This window comes from Pseudopodoces humilis, chromosome 6, assembly GCF_049639895.1.
Source record: "Pseudopodoces humilis isolate 2021_Gansu_Grassland_sample_001 chromosome 6, ASM4963989v1, whole genome shotgun sequence".
NCBI lineage: Eukaryota > Metazoa > Chordata > Aves > Passeriformes > Paridae > Pseudopodoces > Pseudopodoces humilis.
This window is the reverse complement of record NC_142205.1, coordinates 18,653,570-18,678,455: the sequence shown is the minus strand read 5'-3', so window position 1 is coordinate 18,678,455 and position 24,886 is coordinate 18,653,570. Positions and strand designations below refer to the sequence as shown.

General features: G+C 37.3%; 1 protein-coding gene across 2 annotated transcripts in view; it reads right to left on the bottom strand.

Moving 5' to 3' along the window:
* The window catches only part of STIM2 (stromal interaction molecule 2), a 64,101-nt gene that overhangs the window by 6,985 nt on the left and 32,230 nt on the right, over positions 1–24,886 (bottom strand). For both annotated transcript variants that reach the window (XM_005517785.3, XM_088056154.1), the window contains exons 2-8: positions 22,016–22,146; positions 11,196–11,310; positions 4,184–4,295; positions 3,426–3,541; positions 2,003–2,180; positions 895–1,072; positions 163–330 (exon numbers count right to left, since the gene is read on the bottom strand). In XM_005517785.3, the coding sequence (XP_005517842.2) occupies positions 163–330; positions 895–1,072; positions 2,003–2,180; positions 3,426–3,541; positions 4,184–4,295; positions 11,196–11,310; positions 22,016–22,146 (998 nt within the window). The remainder of the gene's footprint in view (positions 1–162; positions 331–894; positions 1,073–2,002; positions 2,181–3,425; positions 3,542–4,183; positions 4,296–11,195; positions 11,311–22,015; positions 22,147–24,886) is intronic.

The window sequence follows — 24,886 nt, the reverse complement described above, 5'->3', positions numbered from 1 at the left end:
CTAGTAGCATACTTAACAGATGACAAAACACTAGTGATACTGACAGGTAGCAAACAATTCAAAGAAAAAAGCACAAGTGTTTTACTGCTTTGTGTTTACCTTTTTCATATCTCTAGCAACAAATCAGAAAAATCTTTAAGTAGCTGAAGAATCATTTATTACCTCATCTTTAGCAATTGCTAATTGCATTTCTGCATGCTGTCTTTTGATATTGTAATATTGTACTTCGACTTCATGTGTTAACTGAAGCCACTTCTGCAAAGCTTCAGGAACAGACCAATTACTTCTCAACTCAAACTCCTTCTCAGCCTTTTTCAAAGCCATACGAACCTAGCAATCAAGAAGAAATAAAAGTGTCACCAAAAGAACTAACAGGTGAATTACAAGCACCTACTTTTTACCCCACAGCAACATACCAAAGCTTGACAGTTTTGGTGTGTGCCAGTTGTTGTCAGGTATGCAGATCTGGCATCTCTGAAATCCAGCATATGACCTTCCACATTTTTTCCAATAATATATCATTCCTAATTCAAAGTTCAAATATTTTTCTAAGATGATAATTTTTTTAGTACAATAAATCCAAATTTATTGCTGCTCAGATGAAACAAAGCTACTCTTGCTCTTCTAATAACAAGATTAAAAAAACTTTTGTATATATTTTTGTTCAGCGAATCCCAAAATATTATGATAAACTAATATACAAAGTTTACAGCTTCTAATAGTTTCAGGATTATCTTTTTAGATAATGCCATGATTGACAATCATTAAGTGCTCCCAGAATTTTTCCATTCAAATCTAGCATTTGGGGAATGCTAATTTAAACACTACTGAAGATCTAATAAAACTAGGACTGATTTAAAGTCAACACTAAATTTATAAACGGCTGGCAGATACCTGTACTAACTCTTCCTCTGCATATTTGAGCCTGCTGAGCTCACATTCCGCTCCCTCTCTTAATTCCCTCAGGCGATGAGCTTCACGTTTTGCATCATTGATCTCATCCATCATTTTGCGCTCCAGATTTTGCTTTTCAACAGCAACGTTTCTATTTTCTTCTTGTGCCTTCTCAAGCCTTCACAATTGAACAAAAAATATGAGAAAATACACAGCATATTTGTTAAAAGTTGCAGTCCTCAGGATAACAAAATGCATCCAGCAACAGGGCAAGAGGCAATGGGCACAAACCAAAGCACATGAGGTTCCGTCTGAACATCAGGAAACACTTTCACCATGAGAGTGACTGAACACTGGCACAGGTTGCCCAGAGAGGTGGTAGAGTCTCCATCCTTGGACATATTCAGAAGCCACCTGGACATGTTCCTAGGCAACCTGTTCTAGATGATCCTGCTTGAGCAGGAGGGGCCGGACAAGATGAACTCCAGAAGTCTCTTCCAACCTCAACCACTCTGTGATAATAAAGACTCTGCAAGCTTCATGAATCAGCAGCAATTACATCACACAACGTGATATCCATACCAGGCAAAATATCCAAGCTTTTAAGTGAACCATCATTAAAAGTGTAGTATCAAAATACAAGTCTCTATAGACAACTATGTTACAGGTGAAACACAAACTATAAACTCCCACACTGCTATGTATGCAATAGAAGCTAATCAGTTCAGGTCTGCTTCAATCTTAAAAGCTTAAAAAGAGAAAAAATGTCCTCATTCCCATGTATCTAACTATTTAAAATCAACTGTGGTTATATGAAAATAACAATACAATACATACTTGTAAATCTGTAGGAAAAAAGACTGAGCCTCTATTCTCTACCTTCATCCACAAGTTTGCATTGCCTGCTAAAATATCCAGGGGCAATCTCTACCCAAGAAATCAGCACCACTGAAATCACAATTTCCATGCAAAGGGAAGATGTACAAAATCCAAAGGCAGTTAATGCAAAAAAATTAAGACAGTAAAAGATCTCCATTTGTGTTTAACCTCAAAACAAAAGGACAACTTTTTTTTTTTTTTTTTTTTTTTTTTCTTTTAGGTTTTATACCTTTCCTGCAAGTCAAGAAGACTTTGCTCTGCTGTTTGGAGACTTTCTAAGTCCTTCATCATTTTTGTGATATGTTCTCTTGAGGTTCTGTTCTGTGTATATGCAAACCAGCAGCCTCCAAAACCAATAACTATAGAAACTGTTAATATAAAATCCTTCATCCAGTTGTGAGGGGGACCTGTGCAGAGAACAACACCATCATTAACTAGTTCATTAAGACAGACAACAGACTAAGGCCTTCCCCCCCTCTCCCGGCCTATAAGGTGACCTAATGCTAAACAGAATTCTAGCTCATTTACCTCAAACCACTTCCAACAACTACCTTCCAAATGTATTCCACAGCATTTTCCATACAAAATAAACAGCTCTGCTCTAATACAATTTACCTAATCTATACTAAAACATTCATTAGACTGAGAAAAGCTTACTAAACCCCATTACAAGTACACACTCTGTATCCTTATTTAGAGTTAAAATAGAGTTCCACAATTGCACTTTATCAGGCCAGTAGTAGGTGTAATTAGATTTGAGCAAATTCTCTCCAGCCTGCACCCTTTTGAATGCCCTATGCCGAGTTAAAAATGCACTCGGAAAAAATAAAGTACATTTTAAAATGGTAACAGCAGCACTTTTTATAAGTAAAAGTTGGATTGTCAATTTATCATATCCAAGATTCACATAACAGATCTTCATTAGTACAACTTTTATAGTCACTTGCACCTCTGTAAAGACAGTTTCTGTGAGCATTAACAATCTAATACAAAGTGCTTTTTGTTTCCCCCCTAAAATTCCACAGCTCAGATCTGGCCTGACTAGTTCAGGAACACCTGACACACACAGTACCAGAGCAGAGCTGTAACTGTGTCTGAGCGAGCATGCAGAGCACTGGTGATGTGGTATGGACATGGCTGCACATGGTAAAATGGGTCAGATGTGGGACTCCTGCATTAAATTTAACTGCACTTAAACTCAGGTATGCACAAAAGACACAGGTGTTGGATTTGCATCACCATCTCCTTTTTCCTTCTTGGGGAAGGTCATCCCCTCTCATTTCAGCATCCCAGCTTCACTGTCCAAGCTAACTGAGAAGTGAATGTAACCTTAGCTATAAACGTAATTTAAACACTCAAAAATTTAGAGGACACTTCTTGTGACACAAAAGCCAACACCCACTTTTCAAGTGAGTTTATACTAAAATTTCTACACGGTTTTACAAACAGAAATGAACCTCTGTCCTGCTCACAGCACCTAAACAACCTTTTTCAATTCTTTGCAGAGTTCCACAATGCATGCCAAGCAATCAATCAGCACATCCACAAAATTGATAAGCTATCCTATCTATACTATCAAGTGCCACAGAAAATATGCTCTGATGAATTCTTACAATCAAGAGATAAGAAAAAAACTCCAAAAAGTTACTAACGGGTGAGAGGTCCAAATAAAACAACGTCCAAGGCTTTAAGCTGAAGCTTCTGTCTATGGCTCCGGTCAATTATTTTCAAGTGGGAGATCATGAAAGCATGTTCATTTACTGCTATCCTGTTAATGACAAGACAAAATATTACCTAGTCCATAAACTATATTCAAAAGCAGTCTATGCAAAACAAAACACACCAACAGCATTTCCCACTGTTATATCAATTACAGCTATGCAATTAAGAGTGAGAAATACAATACAACAGTAATGCTACATAAACACATATCAGCATGTGGCAAAAGAAAAAAAATAGCATCATTTCACTATTATTTTCCTTCTGGAAAAAACCATTAAATAAATCCATTTATCATAGTTAAAGGTACATTTACAGACTTGTGAAACCAACTCTCAGGTCTGGTATTCGTGCTCTAGGAATGGTATTTTACAGTTACATCATTGTATATACACATAGAACAGATCAGAAGATGTTCAACAGGAAGTTTGCAACCACACAAAATTATGTGACCTTTGATAAGAGCTTCCACAGAAAGAAATAAAACTTTTATGAAAGCTGTATTTTTAAATATGCTGGCAGAAAAAAAAAAAAATGCAGCTACCTCTTCAAAACTGCAAGGACAACTTCTCTTTTCTTGCATTTGACTGTATCTTGTTAGATTTTAGGTTCACATAGCTGTTCCTACCATAAAGACTAATGCAGCAATCCAAGGGGAATTATCTGAAACTAATCTAGAAGTTATATTCACCTGGGAAGTGTTGTTCCATTGACATTGCTGTCTCTAAAATTCTTTTCATATTGGGGCAATTCAACAAAATCTGAGAGCCACTGAAGAGTGTCCTCTTGAGTCCAGTTATGAACTGAAAAAAAAAATCAATTACCTTAGGTTTTTATAAAAATCAACAGCTTAGAAGAAAAGCAGTAGAAAAGCAGGTTACAATAACCAAGAAAGTTTAGCCAAATATAATTCCAGAAAAATTAGCATGACCAAAGTGTTTCTGGCATTTTGCCTTTTTCATTACATGCTCCCCTGTGAAAGCTTAGGCAAATTATAAATAAACAAGCATGGAACCAGCAGAAGTATTTCTTTATTAAAACTTTCACAGAACAATTTAGTCTTTTGCTTTAGTTTAAATCAGGACAGAATCTTGTGGCTTTCTTCTACTTAAACCGATTCCAGCCTCAACCCCTCCGTCCTTGCTACCCTTGCAGAACTAAACACACATCAGCTGGTGCTGTAACCATTTGAGGCACCTAGATCTTAGAACTTGTTTTGACAAGAATTTTCTTAGAGGCTTTTGCTAACTAACCACAAAATGTGAGCTGACAAGAGAAGAAGAGAGGAGACTGAAAGGAAACACCAAAAGACAGAAGAAATTTAACAGGAAAACTATTAAATCTCTCAAACATGCCCAAGTAGAATTACATGCAAAAATAGTCTAAGAAAAATTACTTAAAATATGTAGAGAATAATTAACAATTTTCCCTAATAACAGCAACACTCTACATAAACATTCACAGCTACAGATGCGCTAAGAAAATACTACCCACAGATAGTACAAAAAATAAAATAAATTTAAAAATATCATATTTCTGTCCCTTACAAACCAGCTGCTACAGTTTACAGCTTCATACTGACAAAACTGAAGGGAAATTGTTCACTCCATATATAACTCTGTAAAAGTCTGTCTGCATATGAAAGAAACAGGGACTGTCTCCTTCTGGACAGACATGTATTCACATGAAAAACTGGGAGGTTTTTTGAACATTTCTCTATCTAGAACTACTTGCATGTGACAGTGCTGGGCAGAGATTATCACTTGGACACATTCTCAGTGGTGATTTTTAACAGTAATCCTTTAGAAAGCACTGCTGAAAGCTTGACAGGTACAGCTGCAGGCAATGGAAATTTTTATGAGTTCAAATTCATATTTCAATTCAGTGTAACTGAAATAAGGACTTCTAGGTCTCTTGTCTACACTAGCTCAGCTGCAAAATAAGCTTAAACATTTTAGATTATCATTCCAGATAGGCAGAGACTGAACACATTTCACAGACTCACAGCTTCAAGGAACAAACTCACAGTACAAACCTCTTGTTATCTATCCATATGAATGGCTACACAACCTTCCCAGTATGCTGTCCCATTTCTTTCTCTCCTTGTGAGATACAGTCTGGTATTGATTTGAAACAGATTTAGTTTTGTCATATTACTCTAAATTTTATGCAAAATGTCTGGGTTCCATTTATAAACAGGTAGTTTTCCCACTGCAAAGAATCTTTACTGTTTGGTGAATGATAAGCAATCAGATTTACAAATCAAAGTCATTTGACTGCTCATTACAAGTCCCAAAAGAGTGATAAAATCATCCAGAAAAATATCCCTAACTGCATTCTAGAATTTTGTGCACAGACTGATCTAGAATAAAAGCATTGCTTTGTTGTGACATGAGAAAAAAAACCACCAAAAATAGCCACTACACACTACAGACTATCATTGACAGTACAGAACACTTCATTTCAGAAGCCACACAATTCACTGAGTTTTTAAGTTGGGGGAAGGGTTAAAAATACCATTGAGACTTTTCACTTCTACTGCTAAAAGATTTTCGTAGACACTCTGCCAAATTCTACATAAATTTATAGGTTTCCACAATCCAGTAGTAATAGTAAACATATTATTATGAAAGAAATTGGGTACACATTTAAGTGGTTTACCATAGAGCAAATCACATCTGTTGCACTGCTTAGACTGGTGTAATATTTTCTTCATAGACTATCAAGGAAATTTTCCCAAACAAATCAGTTATATTCTGGAAAAAGCACTTTATTATTCATTATCTATCACTGTATCAGATACCTCCATTAGTATTAGTACAGAAACTGCAAAAAGAAGCAACTACAGTCTATCCTAAAGTAGAACTGAAACTTGTACTTTCCGTACTCTTATACTGTTACTCATTTATTAGAAAATAAAATCAATTACTTCTTTATTTATGCTGTATCCCTTTAATGAACCACTCAACCATTTAAGCTGGTGAATATATGAATATATACTGTCATCTCTTATTCTGGGGTGTCAAGATCTGAATCTCTTCTCACATACATATTTTGCTAGAAATTTAGTTTTATTATGTAAACTAATTCTTCATTCACAGAATTCCAGTGCCCCTAAAAGTGCCCAAGTTTTCCAGGAGGAATCAGACTCTAAACTACATTGCTCTTCCTTTCCTATTCTATCAGTGAAAACATTCAGACCCCCTCTTTTTGTTGATATCTGCCACAAGTTGGTAGGGAGTATTACCTGTCTCCAATAAGACTTCATGACATACACACGTTTGTTCTGCAACAGCATGAAGTACTGAAAAGCAAACTGGCCTTTCTCCACAAGAAACACTTACAGTCCAGTGAAACATGACACAAGGCAAGTGTGACATACACCAGGTGTACTGAAGGGCAAGCAGGCCAGCTGCAACTCATCTTGATCAGCACTGCCAATTAGAATGTGCCAACTCTCACTAATTAGCTGAGGTTGTAATTTTTCCACAGTTCAATCACTAAGAAAGAAAGCAGTACTTCAGACAGCAGAGTAGCAAGTCACAATTAGTGTAAGTTAAATGCATTTAGCATTACAGAGTAATTTTAACATCCTTCTCTCTCACACCTCTTTTCACAAAGAGACGCCTTGAGAGAGAGGATGTCAGCAACATGCTTTGGGCAAGCAGGTACAGAAGGCACAGCGTTCACAGCCCAGAGCAGCACTCAGTCTCTAGACCTGCATCAGCTATTTCACTTTAGACCAAAAAGTTTTCAGTTTTGGGGAGGGTTTCCTAATTCTTTTCAACCGTTCTACCAACATACCTGAAGGTGAAGATAGCAAAAGTAACTTTAAACCAGCCCTGTATAAAAGTCTCTCATTGTCAACCCATATTAATTAGAAAATCAGGCTATTTACCAGTTTTTTGTGTTAAATTTATCATGTTAAGTTTATCACACAAAAGGATTCAAAAACTTAGTTTTTAGGACCTTCAGCAGTGTGCAGCATTACATAACTCATCCTTAGCCAAGCCCTGCTTGCATGCATTTCCAACCTCCAGACAAAACCTAAGACAGCAAATAATTAGAGAGCAAGGCAACCACAACAGTTTATGGTATGCAGTTTAGTCCCAGCTGCTGCAAGAACACTTGTGCAGTAGTACATCAGAATACAACAGGTGATCACACATGCAAATATAGAGCTATTTTTGTATCTTTTTACCCTAATAAATAATGTACCAGACTTTAGTTCACCTCCTATTTTCAGAGAGAAAGAGAATTAAAGGCGGAAGAAAAAAGGTACACATACAAGGCAGTGAGGTTTTTTTGTATTATAGTGCAGTCTATAGGAGATACTATAAAGCTCAAATATGCCATAATGATAAAAAATAAGAAAAAAAGAAACAAGCTACTTTGTAGTAGATGTTTGTAACAACCAGGTTTTGAAAGGATTCAAATTAGTCTGACAATAGCCAAGCATCCATGAACTCCAGATTTGACCTCAGCAGCTTTTACTTCATTACAAAATCAAGTCCCAGGGGACAATGCTACATCACTAGAGGATGCAGCACCCAACCCTACTCACTGAGACAGGTCAAAGACCTACCCAGCCAAAGGCCTGCACTGATTTTACAGCCTCCTTGCTACTGAGAATAAACACCTATGCCCCACTCTTTAGACAGCAAATTCACATGACCACAGCCCATTGCAGGGCCAAAAAGAGAAGGCAGGTGCCATTGAGTGAGAGAACTCCCAAAGATCATTGTACAAAGACTGGTATTTGGACATCAAACCAAATGTTCACCTGTCCCCTTTTCCACACTCAAAACTACTACCTCTTCAAGGCTTTTGCAGAAAAAATACTGAAGATGCTCCTTCGATATTAACCTAACAGTAGCTATCAAGTGTTAGTTTTGAATAGCTGAAAGACTCTGTAGTACATGCATAAATACTGCTTAGTTAGAAGAGGAGACAGTCAAAGAATAGCATACAACAAGCACATACTGGCATTTACATTTAAGGAAGAGTAACACACAGTAACTGAAATCAAAAGACTTTCAGAGAGCAGCATCTTCTATGTTTTAAACAGCTATGATAATTCACAGTCACTCCTCTAAATAGAGAACTCTGTAGAATTAGATAATGACATTAAAAAAATTCAAAGGTCATAAAAAGCACATTCTAACTAAACTAAATTATAGTCTTGTTTTGTACCAAATGAGCCCTTTAAACTGAGTGGCAACACAGCAGCAATAGGCTGGATGCTGATTCAAGCATATGACTCCTTCCATGCAGGTAAAACCTGTAACAGCCTTGAACTTCCTTTAATTTGCACCAGCAGAGACTATGCTTTAAGGTTTCTGTACCAGGTAGGGACATCAAAAACCTGCCCAGTGCCAGAAATACTAAAAAGCAATATTCTGAAGCCCTCTTTTTTATTACCCAATTTTTAGAGCTTTGAATGCAACCAATCCTTAGTGTTACATTCAGTGTATAAAATTCTTCTCAATCAATTATTTAAAAGCAACCTCTATTTTCCTTAATCCTAAAATGAGACACAAAACAGCAATGGCATTTTTTGCTTTCTTCCCTCAAATCTTATCTGTCTTGCACCACCAACATGTTAAACAAAGAACACCTTTAAGCTATTTGACAAATATTTAAGACAAACATTCACATAAAGCAAGCTTTATGTCAAAGAATGGGCAAATTCTACTCAGCATAAACTACGCAGCAGTAGATCAAGATATTTCTGTATAAGAACAGAAACTGTCAAGAGCACTAGACTTTGTAATTCTCACACAGATACTTCAACAGATAGTGTAAATGACAGTATTAGTAATTTGAGACTTTTAAACAATCTTCCATCCTCTTGTTAATGTTGTCAAATTGCTATAAACTAGTGGCACATAAGCAACAAACAAATCAAAATTTTCTAAAACATACAGAAATGAATGGCAACATTTTCCATGTCACCTAAAATCAAATTAAAGTAGTTAATTTTCTGAGGGGCTTCATGCTTTGTAACATGAAGCAGACCACTGTTAACCACTGCTTGGGAGTGTCATTCTAAAGGTCTCCCTGTGGTGCAATTTCAGTTCTCTCAGCAGGATACACAAATAAAGCCACTATAAGCAGACACAATGAGATGAGACATTCCAAGTCTTCTGAGTCTTACTCACTTTACTCACTACATTCAAGAAAACCGGAATAAAGATAAACACAACAGATAAACTATACTTCTAGAATCATTATCATCTAAATTTTTGAAGAGTTACACATGACTTTTGAGGAGACGATAATTTTTTCTGATAATTTAGTTGAAATACTTTCAGAGAACAGGATCTTCAGCAAATAAGTATTTAAAGACTATTTGAAGAGGTGAGGCCAAAAGTTACTGGTTAAAACATGTATTTACTATATACCAAACACTTCATGCATTACCTCAGCATGCACTTAAGTGACTTCCTGCATTAGCAGAATGAACCAATGCCATAATCCTGGCTTCATTCCCCTCCTGGTCTTACTTTTGGTTGTTTGACCCATACCAAGTTTTAGATCTCTCTATGCTCACCATTAGAACATGTTGTGGTTTGGGAATGGCATTCTCAAATTTAGTAGTCCTTCGAAAAACATGTGTGTGGTTTCCCCTCCCCCTCCAACTGGAGGCACAAAAGGGCAAAGATCACAGGTTGAGATAGGAACAATTTACTGGAAACAGCAACGAGATAAGAAAATGAACACTAATAGCAATTAGATATAACAAAATAAATAGCAATACAGTAACAAAAAGTATAAAAAAAATAAAGAAAAATACTTACATGGAAAGCCCCTGACAATAAACAAATACCAGATGAGTCCATTCCCCATGTTTCTCAACCAGAATGAGCCTCTTCTCCCAGGAAGAGAGAGACTCCCATTCCCAGGCTCCCAGCAATGATGTGAGCTGGTATAGGATAACACCCTTCGCTATGCCCCCTTCTGACTACTGCTGAAAACTCATCCTGTCCTGGCCAGAACCATGACAGCACAGCACCTCTGGAATGAGGGGTGGGGTGGGGAAGGGGGAGAGGAAATTAGATATTTTTCTCCTAACGATTCTAACATTCCAGATTTCTTTTTTAATCACTATATCCTGGGACATATTTGGCAATGAACACTCTACTGTTGATTAAATGCTGTCCTTTGATATTTGGAATAGTTGGCTCAACTTACTTAATTCATTTAAATCAAAGTGAGGTAGGGCTGGAGGTGTTGGGTTGTCAGTACATTTTACTGTATCCCAAATTTAAGATTTTAAAAAATGCTTTGGACTAAATTCTAGATCTTTGTAGCTCAAATAAGTGAAAGTACATTGAATTTTCCACTTAATACTATATAAAAAATATTTTAAAACAGCTTGAAAGAAACCCTTGGGATTTATTAAATTATTAAATATGCTAATCTGGAATTCAGCACTTATACCAGTCACCTTGATAAATTAGAACCTCATGTAAGCTATCTTAGTTTACTCACAATACACAAAACACATGAAGAGGAAATTACCTCTGCCTGGACTAAATGAGTTCTTAGGTCTATGTGTGCCTATAAATAACAGTGTCAAAACAGATTCATGAAGATGTTTCAAGAGGTCATTCATTCACTACTCTATATTTGGTGGAAAAATTGTTGAATTATAACTATGTCAATACCACCATCATGTTCAGTAATACTTCTTTACCTACCTTCAGATGTTTTCCAGCGTTTCCACAGATCCTCAATGGTGATATGCTTGTCTTCTCTGTGCAGGTGACTATGTTTATTTGAGGCATCCTTGTATTGCATATCTTCTCTTAGAAACTGAAGAAAAGGGAAAAACATCATCTTAAATGCCTAAAAGACAATTTCTGAAGAGAAACTATACAGAAATCAGGTAGAGGCCTTACTGTCTCTTCCCCATGCAAGCAGCAGAGAATTTCTACATCAAAGATTCGGAAAGTAAGTTAAACACTCTTGCAAGACTTGTTTTTCACAATTATTAAATCCTAGAAAAACTGATGATGCAGTTGGTAGTATACTAAGTTTAACATTATTAGAATGGCTCAGATTTACAGTGATTACAGGAACACACCACACAGTTGTAATGTACACTTCTCCATTCTGACTTTTAACTTCCCCTCCTTGAAAATAAGACCATGTAAGATTGGAAAGTGTGCCAGTCATTTTTGGATGAGTAATGCCTGAATCCTGACATACCAGTTAAATGCAACTGCCTGAGGAGGAGAGTAAGCTGTTTACTAAGTAGTATTGAAGTCTTTTGATTAGACAACAAAAATTTGACTTCTATTCATTGAATTAAAAAACACAAATCATCTGAAGGCAAATTTTCTGCTTGCTAATCATTCCTCAGTGGTTACACTCCAAGCACAGAATCATTACATAAAGCTGCTTCATTTTCAGTAATTAACAGGAAGCCTTTTAGCAAACATTATAAAAAGGAAGATCATGCAATCATGCCATACAGAGTGGGTGGTGAGGCACTGGCACAGGTTGTGCAGAGAAGCTGTAAATGCCCTATCCCTGGCAGCATTCAAGGCCAGGCTGGATGAGGCTCTGAGCAATCTGATCTAGTGGAAGATGTCCCTGCCTACAACAGGGAAGTTGGAACTAAATGATCTTTAATGTCTCTTCCAATCCAAACCATTCCATGATTCTATGACACAATTTTATGATGGCAGTGTTGTATCAGTATTCCACAAGTTGCTGCAAACAGTTCTCCAAACACATACCCAAGAAAGGCCATGGAACTGTAAAATTAATTCTATTTTTTTATTTCATAAAGCCCTAGAAAAGTTGGAATACTGGTCGGCAAATGACCTCCCATTAACAGTGGAAATCCTTCATAAGAAATCTCTGAAAGCATTGTATGAACAGTCTCTGTGGGTGAAGACCTTAGCATTAGTATCAGAAAACTAGTATCTGGTACTAACAGTACCAGAAAACTAAGTAATCTTCCACAGTAAATAGCTTGCTTTCTTTAGTTCATGAAAGATAAAGCTGCTCCAACAAAACCAGCTACAGATAGTCATGACAGCTAAGTCAAAAAACAGCCTTTTATATGGCTGATCCTATGTCATCACCACTTCAAGTGAGGTGAGGAAGAAAGCCAAACTAATGATGCACTGCAGAAGAACTCAATTCTTAAAATTTAGTCCAGGTAAAAATTTAAGTTCAGAGCATCCTGCAAAGGCTCCATTTCTAACAAATCTAGAGATTACACTATTCAGAAACTGCAGGAGATACTGAAAAGTAGCCAATGTTAAATAATAATATCAACTCTTAATAAAAAGAAATGGAAATAGCAGAAATAGCCAAGCAAAAGCTAACACTAATTATCCCTAACTAAAATCTTTTTACTAGAATGTTAGGGAATCTCAAACTACAAATGGATTCAAGTTTCTCCTCTAACTGATGGATTCAGGACAAAATACTAGTTGCTCTCCTTAAACAAACCACAGATCCATGGTATCGAAACACTGATTGGATGTAAATCCTATTTATCTATTGTTTCAAAACTTTTTCTGATTGTCAGACATTAGCTTTGTAAAGCCTTTTGACTCCTAAAATAGCTCCATTTAGCCCATACAAACTGCATAAGCATTTTTAACTCCTCTTCACCATGAGTATAAGAATGACATAAATTGAGATATATAAACATATATGTATATATGCACACACATGCATATACAGGAGAAATATGTAAGAAATTTTTGAAATATATGAGAGCTGAAAATAGTAGCCTGTTGGGGCAAAGGCAATTACAGAACTTTTGAAAAATCATGGATCAGCAGCAGTTAAAAGGTTTAATAAGCACAAGACTGTATGTTGTAACTGTATGTAAATGCAAAAATATCTGCTGCATATTTCATTGTCCAAGTGGGAACTCTGAGTATTTCCCATATTGGCAATACTACCATGAAGCTGGTAAATTCTATAATTGTCATGCAACATGCAGCAAAAGACGGATTGTCTTGTTCATTCCCACTCCATGTTTATTAAAGGCTAAACTGAAGAGCAGGAACTAAACAATAAGACAACAAGCAAAATAATTTTCTTATCCACTAATGTCCCTCAGCCTTTCCAGATTACAGTACAGCCTTACAGATGGAACATCAGTATAGAACTGATGTTTTCCCACCTTACCCTTTCCCTCCAACCTGCAAGTATCTACTGTCAACTGACATCCCCAGTATGCCTTTCAGGAATTTGCAAAAAACATACTAGAAATGCAGCAAAAACATGTATTATATGTCCCTGTCTGTAATTATTACCTCTTTTCACATGGGGGTTAAGGTAAATGCTAATACTCACTCTTCAGCTTTCTAGTGACAGATGATGCACTGATTTGATTCCAAATGTCAGGCATGGACAGGTTTTTTTTCAAAAAAAGTGTTGTAGGGTGATCAAGTTGCTGAAGAAGGAAAGAGTATGTTCTATATACAGGGTTGAGCCAATTTTGTATCTTCTCAGCTAAAACTCGGATCACTTTCGTGTGTACAAACATGCTACCTTTACTGATAGTTGCCAGTAAAGGCTGTAAAACATTGAAGGATGAGAACTTTTGTTCAGTTACAGGTGCTGCCAAGGAAAATCTAAATTGCTGATAACAATATTACTCACACTGTTAGAATTAAAGAAGAGAAGGAAGATGCCAACTGAAAACAAGAAGCTCTTGTTTGTGAGGTGTTATCCCCCTCCCCACCCTAACACGACCAGGTCCTACAGCCCGAGTTAACACCGGGACCCAGCGCAGGCTCCCCGCTCCGCGCCTCCTCCTGCAGTTCCGCCGCGCCGCCCGCAGAGGGCGCCGCGGGCCCCGCGCCGCCCGCCGCTCGGGAAACACGGATCCATCCAGCACCTGCTTCGGACCGAAACACGGATCCATCCAGCACCTGCTTCGGACCGAAACACGGATCCATCCCAGCACCTGCTTCGGACCGAAACACGGATCCATCCCAGCACCTGCTTCGGACCGAAACACGGATCCATCCAGCACCTGCTTCGGACCGAAACACGGATCCATCCAGCACCTGCTTCGGACCGAAACACGGATCCGAACACCTGGCTGGGACCGAAACAGGGATCTGAGCACCTGCTTCGGACCGAAACACGGATCTGAGCCTGCAGCAAGGCATTTCCCAGGAGAAGGAAGGGGAGTGTGCACCTGGTTTATACCAAAACACTGGCTAGAATATTTGACTAAGGCCCTTTTTTAAAAGGGAGTGTCAGCATACAAAATGGAAAGCAGCTTGCAGTTGTTAGTAACCAGTACAGTTACTCCTCAGGGGCAGAAATAGTACATCTATGAGAACTTCTTCCAAGTGAAAAGCCCCTCTTCTGTTCTGTCCTATCCTTACTGCTCCCAGACCTTGTGAAAATAAACACAACGACTTCCTCAAAGAGGTCCTACAGTGCAAGCATTTGAAAAGAGGTCATCGTATTTCAAAGAGTAAATGCATTCACTAACGAAGAGGTATATAACAACATCAAACATCTTTCTTTTGTATAAAAGATCTTTGTTTCAAAAGTGGCCTAATATGGAAGTGTTGCTTTAAGAAAAAGAACTGAGACCTAAATTGAAGAAAGACAAAAAAATAGAACAACTCTAGTTAAAAAGAGGATTTTTCTGTTCCTTGTCATGGCAGTTAATCTCTCTTCTGTTGCCCTGGTCATTAAGTATACAAAGAAAAGGTTAGAAAAATAACTCTAAATAGGGAGGCTAAAAGAATAAGCTCTAAGAAAAACACATCTAAGTATTATCTTAGCCAACATAATTACTCAGGAAAGAGAAGTCATTTTAAGACTACAAAGTTGAAACCAAGAAAGCAGAAGATAAGTTACCTAAAACTCTGTATGAAACAAAAATAACCATTTGTCAAAGCAGCTACTTCAAAAACAAGTATGAAATTTAAAAAACACCACACCTAGACTTGAAACTAGCATTTTGATCCCAGAAGTACTGTAACAGCTGCACCTCTACAAAGACTAATATCTCAAAGTCCAAGGTTCAGCAGTGTAATAACTCCAAAGGAAACTTTCTCCTTCCTGGAGAGGACAAGACCTGTGGAGTCCTGGAGAAGTCCAAGAATCAGGTACACAACCACCTTCCTCCCTCTTCAGAAAGCCTTTAGTACCACAGCTTTCACCAAAATCCAGTCCACCCATAACCAAAGACCAACCTGAAGCAAGACCACCAAAGAAAAACAAAAACAAATTGGGGGGGGGGGGGGGATTGATGATACAAGACACGCAGGGCAAAACAAGCAATTGCATACTTTCAAGAATGCCACTGGAAAAGTAAAATTAACCACACTCACTAACTGCAGCAGGAAGCACTCTCATGCTGTTTATATTTTGTTCTGGGTAAAAGCTCAAGTTTATAATTTTCAGTTTCATCAACTTAAAATAGACCCTCTAACTGACAAGTTTACTTTAAGAGCAATTAGTAACATCCCCTGGCCAGGTATTACTCTCACCCTTGAGCATCTATTCCTCAAGTAGTGTTATTTCCTTCGGGTTTATTCCTTCAAAGGGAAAACCTGCAAATGTGACAACTTCAGCCTTTTAAAACATTTCCTCACATCTATTTGCTACAAGATTTGTTGCAGCTATTGCAATGTCACACATACTGACTAAATTATGATGGTAAATGTGCTTTTAAAAGGCAACATACTATGATTCAGTTATGACTGCCTACCCTACAGAAATGGCTTTTAAAGATGCTATAAAGTAAAATAAGGGAACATATTTAATAATATTAATAATTAATAATAAAACATGACTAGAAAAATGTAGGACGCAGCCAAGAAAGTGTTACCAAGTATATCTTAAGTAACCTATACATTCTATTGGAAAAAGTTACTGCAGCTCAAAACAAAACTGTAGCTATCTACTGCAAAGTAAACTTTGCAATCTCTGCAAAGCCAAGATAGAATTTCCAAGGGATCATTCCATTGTAGCAGGACTAAATAAAGAGGTGCAGACAGCTACATATTAGCTTAAGCACGTCCAAGGAGGCAAGGCGTGAGGTAGGTCTAGTCCAAGCCACTTTGGAACAGGTTTCTATGCAACTGTACCCATGATAACAGGAGCTACCTCTCTATAGGGCTTCTTTGCACAGGCACAGCTGTGAACTAACACCATCAATGTTTTCACACAAGACCTGGCTCCTTATCCTGCTCTGCAAAAACAAATTGTCTAGACATGTTCAGAGTTGCTTACAAAACTTCAGGAGACTAAAACACACTCTGCCTGGGGACAAATACATTAGCAGTTAAATGCAAAAAAATTAAATCAAACAAGACCTCTATTAAGAGAGCCACAACAAATTAAGGAATTCAAAGTAACCCAATAGCTTTGGGGGCAAAGGTTTACTGCACTGGTTAGGAAGCTCAAAATCCTTGTTTGAAAGATTATACTGTTCTGTTTGTAACAGAATGTCTTACACAGTGAGATGTAAAACACACTCAGGAGCCATCCCAGTGTCATGAAAAAACAGTTCTAATGTCTTCAGTTTCTGAACCACTGCAGCACATATTTTTCCACATGCAGAATTTTGTCTAAACAGCTGACACCAAGATATTAAGTTGTTTATAGAAATATGAACTCCAGTTTAAGGACTTTTATTACATAAATAAAAGGACAAAACCAAAATAACTAAGGGAACTTGAAGGGACATTTAACATCTTGCTGAGTATATTTCCAGAGAACAAAATGAAGCCTATCCCTGTCAAACCTACTACTGCCAAAGTGCTATAATAGTATTACCATTCCAGACCATGCAAGCTACTTTTCTCTTCTTTAATCACTGAATCATCTTCCCTGGTTTAGGCCACTAAAGTTCGATTCAATTTGATTCTTGCCCGCAGACAACATTTTTAAGTCAGTCACTTTGGTATATAATCTCTGAGGTTCCAACTTCTTTGACCATCCTGCTAAAAGCTATTCTCTGATGCTTTCAATGCTGCAATCTCTTCTTCTTACTGTATTTTTTGTCTTTTTTTTTCTTTTTGGGGCAGGGGGAGGGAAGCATGGAGCAGGGTGTTGGTGGTTTTCCATGGGGTTTGCTCAGTTTCTGGTCTTTTTATAAAGCAACAATTCCAGTTAACTCCTTAAAAAAACTTAAGCAAAATATGAAGTGATCTATCCAGAGATCCCACGCAAAACCGTACATTTGTGCCTTTAGCTTGGTGAGACATTAGACACACAGTAAGATACTAATATTTCAAAAACATCAACTTACTCTAGTACTGCAGAGAGATTCCTTGAAGAAATCACTTTATGTAGGACCTACTTAAGGAAGTTCTTTCGAAACAGGAAAAATCTATGTAAATAGTGCACACATGATAAGTCTGTTTTATTGCTTGTGTCTCATCATTAAAACAAAACATGTTCCCATGGTGCAACAGATGCTTCCTGAGGCAGATCGCCTCCCACCAACACATGACTAAACCCTCAGTAATACCACGTTCTCCCTTTCAGTTACCTGTTTACAGCCTACCTCTTGAAACCAACTTCAACAATTGCAATGCTTGATATATAAAGTAAAAGTATCAGCAGCTAGGTCTGATAGGAAAATTCGTATTAGCCTGCCCTCATAATAAGTATAGAGGGCTTTTTTCCTTCCTTTTTCCTCTTCTCTGCTGTACCATACCAAATAATAAGTAAAAACTAACTACTCCATGCTCAGACTAGAGCCCTCTAACTTCCTCAGAAGACTTCTACAAAATCCCTCATGTTTTGCTAACTGTTAAATCCCATGCCAAAAATTTAGATCAGGATTCTTCACATCAAGCTCATCAAGGCCAAATTCAAGTTTCTTTCCAATCCGTACAAAGCACGTCCAAAGGTCTTCCAGTATCAGACAATTTTTGAGGAAATAAGAAGTAGCTTCATTCAAGTTTTCTAATATCCTTGAAAAACTCCTTCTTTACAGAATGGTTTTAGTGGGCCTTCATTTTACAAGGGAAAAACAAGCTACAACCTAAAGCAGAGCATGAAAACACTAGGAAAAATTAACTGCATGCAGATGAAATGGCTGGAATCACTGTTGGGAGTTAACTGGATTACCAAATTTAAGAAGTTAAAATAAATAGTTCAACATCTTTAGCTCTTTCTACCTTCCTGTCTCAAAATAACTTATTTACAAGAACTTCCTTCCTTGGTGTAAATATACACTTGTAACACTGTTGTAGTGCTGGTAAAACAGCAGAAAGTTATTCTACTTTGTCACATTCCTCCTGCCAAGTAAAAAGCTAATGAACATCTAATCAACATACTCAATACGATGCTCTTCAGGAGCCTTGCAAGTAAAAACCATGCAGCATAAAACAGAAAATCCATTCCCTGCTGTTAAGTAAAATCCCTATATTTCATGTAAGCTTTACTCCTAAAAAGTGGGGTTTTTATTTCAGTCCTCATTCTTCATCAAGATAAGTAGCAACACCCACTGTGACAGAATAAAAAAAAAAAAAAAATCTGCTTCTGAAATGTAAACAGGACGTATTTGCTATATATTCAGGCCTACTGTAGTCAGGTAACTATGTAACTATATTGTGTAAATGTAGATCTTTTATGATAATGGTAAAGATTAAGTAAAAGCACTACAAGAAAAGCAGAAGTTACTAGCTGAACTTGCAATTAAACTGCATTTCTCATTAATTTCAGGTTTGCATTTAATGTCTTAGAAGAAAAAACTCCATGCAAATACATATTCATCACTGATTTGCATGGAAATTATATCTAGAAAAGTGCTACTTTGCAGGGAGTGGGTTATTAAATATTTCTTCAATAATTAAAAATGAACTAGCAGAAACAAGGGCTACAATTAAGTCATCTTATTTTATGCACAATGTGTAGTTTGAACATATAGTTTCACTCATCTCTAATTACCCCAGCTGAACAGCATGCCTCATCAACTATTATAATTTCAGCCATTTAAACAGGTTTTTAGAGTAGCTTCTGTTGCTTCCTTTGGAACAGGAAGAAATTTAACATCAGATATAAAGATGGTCCACTGGAAACCAGGACAAATCCTCTGAACACTAATAAAATATTTCCAATGTATAAATGTTTCAGTATTTTCTTTTAACTTTCTCAACTTCAATGTATAAAAAATGCAGTACAAGTCAAGAGAAACAATCAAAGTACTGAGAAGTTCCCCAGGAAGCTCACACTCCATCACTAATGTTTCAGTTTGCAGACTGTCCCAAATCTTCTGCAATAACAAAGGTAGACTATATGCATTATTTTTGAAAAGCCATGGCAGTCAGGTGAAGTCCCTGGTGATTAGGAAAAAGGAAACATCACTCATATTGAAAAAGCGAAGAAATGCAGACCTGAGAATATAAATAAAGACCATTGAGCCTTGCCTCTATGTTTTGGAAGACTGTGGAACAGATCCTCATGGTAGCAATGTTGCAACATACAATGAGGTGATCTGAGAAAATCCAGCTTGGCTTTACTAAGAGCAAATAGTGTCTGACTGATCTGGTGGCCTTCTATGATGGGGTGACTGCAGTGGTTGATGAGGGGAGACCAAACAAATGTCCCCTACCTAGACCACTGAAAGATCTTTCACACAGTGCCACATAACATCCTTATCCCCAGACTGGAGAGGGATGGGTTAGAAGGGTGGATCATTTGATGGATAAGGAACCACCTGAATGGACATAGATGTCAATCATTCTATGTCCAGGTGGAGGCCAGTGATGAGTGGTGCCATTCAGAGCTCTCTCTTGGGACAGGGACTCCGATACCCTCATCAACAACACAGACAACACAACACAGTGAGATCAAGTGCACCCTCAGCAAGTTTGCAGATGACATGAAACCAAAGAACACAGTTGGACTAAAAGAAGGAAGAGATGTCATCCAGAGGGATCTGGACAAACCTAGGAAGTGGGCCCATAAGAACCTCATGAAGTCCAACGGCAAGGTGTTGCACCTTGTAAGGCAAAACATGAGCACAGACTGGGAGAAGTCATTGAGAACAGCCCTACCAAGAAGGACTTGGGGGTGCTAGTGGATGAAAAGCTGAACATGAGCCAACAGTGTGCACTCACAGGCCAGAAAGTCAGCTGCATCCTGGGCTACATTCAAAGAGGAGTGGCCAGCAGGTCTAGGGAGGTGATTCTGCCTCTCTACTCTTGTGAGATCCCACCTGGAGTGCTGCCTCCAGGTCCTCAGCACAAGAAAGACACTGACCTGTTGGAACAAGTCCAGCCAACCAAGATGATCAGAGCACTGGAGCACCTATCTTAAGACAGACTGAGAGAGCTGGGATGTTTAGCCTGGAGAAGGTTCCAGGAAGATTTTATTGTGACCTTCAGTACATACAGGAGTAGTATAAAATAAGAGAGAGAGCAACTTTTTACACAGTCAGATAGTGACAGGATAAGGGAGAATGGTTTTAAATTAAAACAGGAGAGATTTAGACTACATGTTAAGAACAAATTCTTTACTCAGAGGGTAGAGAGGCACTGGAACAGGTTGCACAAAGACATTGTGGATGACCCAATGCCTGGAAGAGTTCAGGGTCAGGTTGGATGGGGCCTGTTGATGCTGTTTGCACATAGGCACACAGGAAAGTAAGTAGCATCACATTTAATATGACAATGATTCATAGCTTAACTCATTCTGGAAGAACAACCTTCCCCTAGATGTTATAGAAAAGGATGACAAAATGGAGCTAGATTCTTCTCCCATTCATCTACAATGAGAATGGGTATCAGAACCACATGACAGTACCCTCATTTTTAGGGGACATCTTCACTCCCCTCGGTTCTCAAGCGTGTGCCTAACAACAGCCAGATAGCAAAATAAGCAAGCACAACGAAATTACACAGACATTTCCATTCCTACCCAGTAATTTTGAGAATCTCAATGGTCAAGTTGAGTAAATGCAAGGGCAAGTTCTTTGCCAGGACCACCACCAGGAGCCTACCTATCAAACTCATTCAAGCACAGACACAAAAAAGTTCCTTAGGTTGTAGGACTTAATTTACCATTAGTAAGCACAATATTCTTAATACTTGCCTGTAAAATGTAAAAAAAACCCAGAAATCTTTCTTCTAGATTGCTCTCTGTAACGGGTATTGCTTTACACCATGAAATGCCTGCAACAGATCTAAGGTAAATAGGATAGCCCAGTGATGCTTTAACCAAGATGATTTTGAGTGAAGAAACTTTAACAGCAAGCAATGGATCACTTCGCTGCTTTCCTGCAAGTTAGATCTTTCACCTTTGCCCACCTCTTACACCGACCATGAAAGTAGCAGCTTTTATAGAGTCATACGAAACTTTCCTTTAGGCTAGAACAGTGGACAGGAATATCCCATTTCAGACAAATATAATAATTAGACTTTCCTTCCATGTTTTTCTGAGAAAGGGGCTGAATTAAGAATAGCAACAACTACTCAAGTGCTGAAAGATAAAGAGTAGCTACGCAAAACAAAAGGATAAAAAAGACTTCATGTATGCACAAGTGAAGTTTTTTTACTCCTACCTCATCGCTTTCATCTACTTCAATACCACCATCTTTGTCATCATCCATTTGCTTATGGATCATGCGGAGAGCTTCTAGGCTGAATCGGTCCTCCTCGGTAAAGCACGGGGGGCTGAGTGAACTGCAGGGATCTATAGTGAGGAGGACAAAAAGCCACAACACAACAGAAATGTTATTTACTTTCACTTCAGAATAGAAAACATCCAAGCAAAACAAAGGGTTTAAAATTCTGTATTGTGTACATGTAGTTCACTGCACATAATCATCAGGTCACAGATATCAAATTTAACTGTAAAATAGTAATTGTACTAAAAAAGTGAAAGGCTTGTGTGTGCAAATCAACTTTTTTTTTTTTTTTTCCCAGGAAGGAGTCCCAAAAATAGGCTAAAATAGTTTTGGCTCTTCAAATTATTTCTTCCATCCCAGTAACATACTATATCAATTTTTTCTTCTATCATCCACCTTTAGTTTATGTCAGTGCAGTGGCAAATAAAGCTACTGCATTTCCTAATCTCCCTCCTGAAAGTCTGAACAAAACAAAGAACAAAGGAATCATACAATCATAGTTTCATAAACAGGTAACAAAGGGGGATCATAATCACATTGCAGATGGAATTCTAAATAGGTAGTACTACTGAACACAAAATACTCAAGGACTGCAAGAGCAGAAAGCACACTGCAAAGAAAATTCAGCTGATAGTATTACATGATGTATGTAAGTCCTGTACACTCTGATCACAAACTGCAGTCACTGTAGAGCAGGATTCCAAGTCAAAAATAGTACATTTTCATTTGCATTCATTACTGAAGGCTCATGATTTGAGCACATCTGATGGCTCAGCTTGCACCACATCAAATTGCTACATCTGTGTTCTCTCCCTTCTACAAGGTACATGCCAAATGCTCTGTAGTTCTACAATGCATGATGATCAACCATCACCACAGTTGCCTTGCACAGGCCTTGGCATTAACTAATAGCAGCTATTACATGAATTCTGATGTACTGAACACCAGCAAAGAACAGAAGGTGGAGAAGGATACAGAAATCATTTTTTCAAAGTTGAACTTGAATAGGGTAGTGAATTCCCACTGTAATAGGAATTATAAAAATGCACTGATGAGTTCCATAAATTGTAACACGACGCTTAAATCATATCAATGCAAGCAAAAATTGAGGGAGCATATGAGTAATTTTTGCTTCTTCTAATCTATCAAAGAAGTAAGCTTTCATGTTGCTATAGAATTTATTAAAGTCTCACATAAGTAAAGGAAGCACATCTACAAAAAGAGAGGAATCAAATGTTTTCAGAGAAAAATAAGTTTTTTGGTTTAAAATTTCACATCAGCTGGATTAGCATGATTCTGCTTTTCTGTCTAATTTAAATTTTAAATTAATTAAAAATCAAAATAAAGGAATGCATAAGGTTACAAATCAGGAAGTGCAAGGATAACAACCATGACATAGCTGGAATCGCAGACATATAATTAAGAGGACTGATTTCCACAGCTAGACATGAGTCAATGCATTCTTACTTCATACTTGAGTTTTATTATACAGGAGTTAATGGAAATCTGTTATCTGTTCTCATGAATCAATTAAAAAAAAACAAATAAAAGAAAGTCAGCAGAAAAAACCGAAAGACTTCACTGACACTGTCCAAGAACTGAGGTATTGCTTTTAGAACTACTTCACATAATTCAAAGAGATATTTCTATATTTATTAGTTACTAAATATTAATGAATATTAATTAATAAACCACTAATAATTATTACTATTAACATAATGCTAATATAATATTAATAACAAATCAATACTAAACCAGACCAATCACAAACAATATAATTGTCATCTTTAGAAGGCAATTAATATTTTATGAAGTGGGGCAAGTTTAATTTTAAATATATGTATTTTATTTGTCTATTTTGGGTTTATTACAAAAAGTTTAATTTGCACAATACTAAGCCTTTAGATTTTTGCCTTGCAATGAAAAAATACTATCCCTGTAGGGGTTAAATGACCTATCCCTGAAATTACAGGGTGCTTCATATAGAAAGGTTTCTCTTGCAATATTAATGAATCACCTCAAAGTTCTTCTAATAATTAAATTTCCATGGCCATGAACAAAAAATATTATTTTACTAAAATACAATCATATCAGAAGAACAATATTTTTATTATAAATTTTGATCTACACCGTATCTTGTTAGAAGAAAGCCTAATTGTCAAAACATAAACAGATCCCTCAAACACACCAAACTTGTTTAAATTGTACTTAATTCTATTACAATATGGAATTAAATTTCAGATACATGTGTTCAGTTTGCAAGCATCTTCTCAAATGTTTTTTCATTTTGTTCAGCTGAAAGCCCAGTTTTCAAATCAAAAAGGTTTTCTCGGAGTACATTTTCTCCCAACAGAGGCTGATCAGTCCCTTAATCAGGGTATTTATCTTAAATATGCCTTTTTAGGATATTTAAGCATGAAGGCACATTAAAGAGCTATGGCTTTTCTTGAGAGAAGTAAACAGGCTGCTTGTGCTTCAAATGTCCCATGTGCTGGCTCCAAGAACACTTGATCTCTCTCTCAAGAGCCGATAGAGTGCCAATTGCTCTTTTTGGGACTGCCAAACAAAGTAGGACCACACATCAACTGTAATAAAAATTAACCCACTCTAAAGAGAACCCAGATTTAATTTCAAGCTTGTTTTCATCTGGAAAAATTAAGCATTTAGACTAACAACACTGTTCTCTGAGGGAGGGGATGACCAATCTCAAAACAAACTACAAAGCCACAACCTAAAGAATAAGTGAAAAGCATTTCACAAGCATACCTATGGAGCCCTACTAAATCCAAAAAACAGCTGATGGAA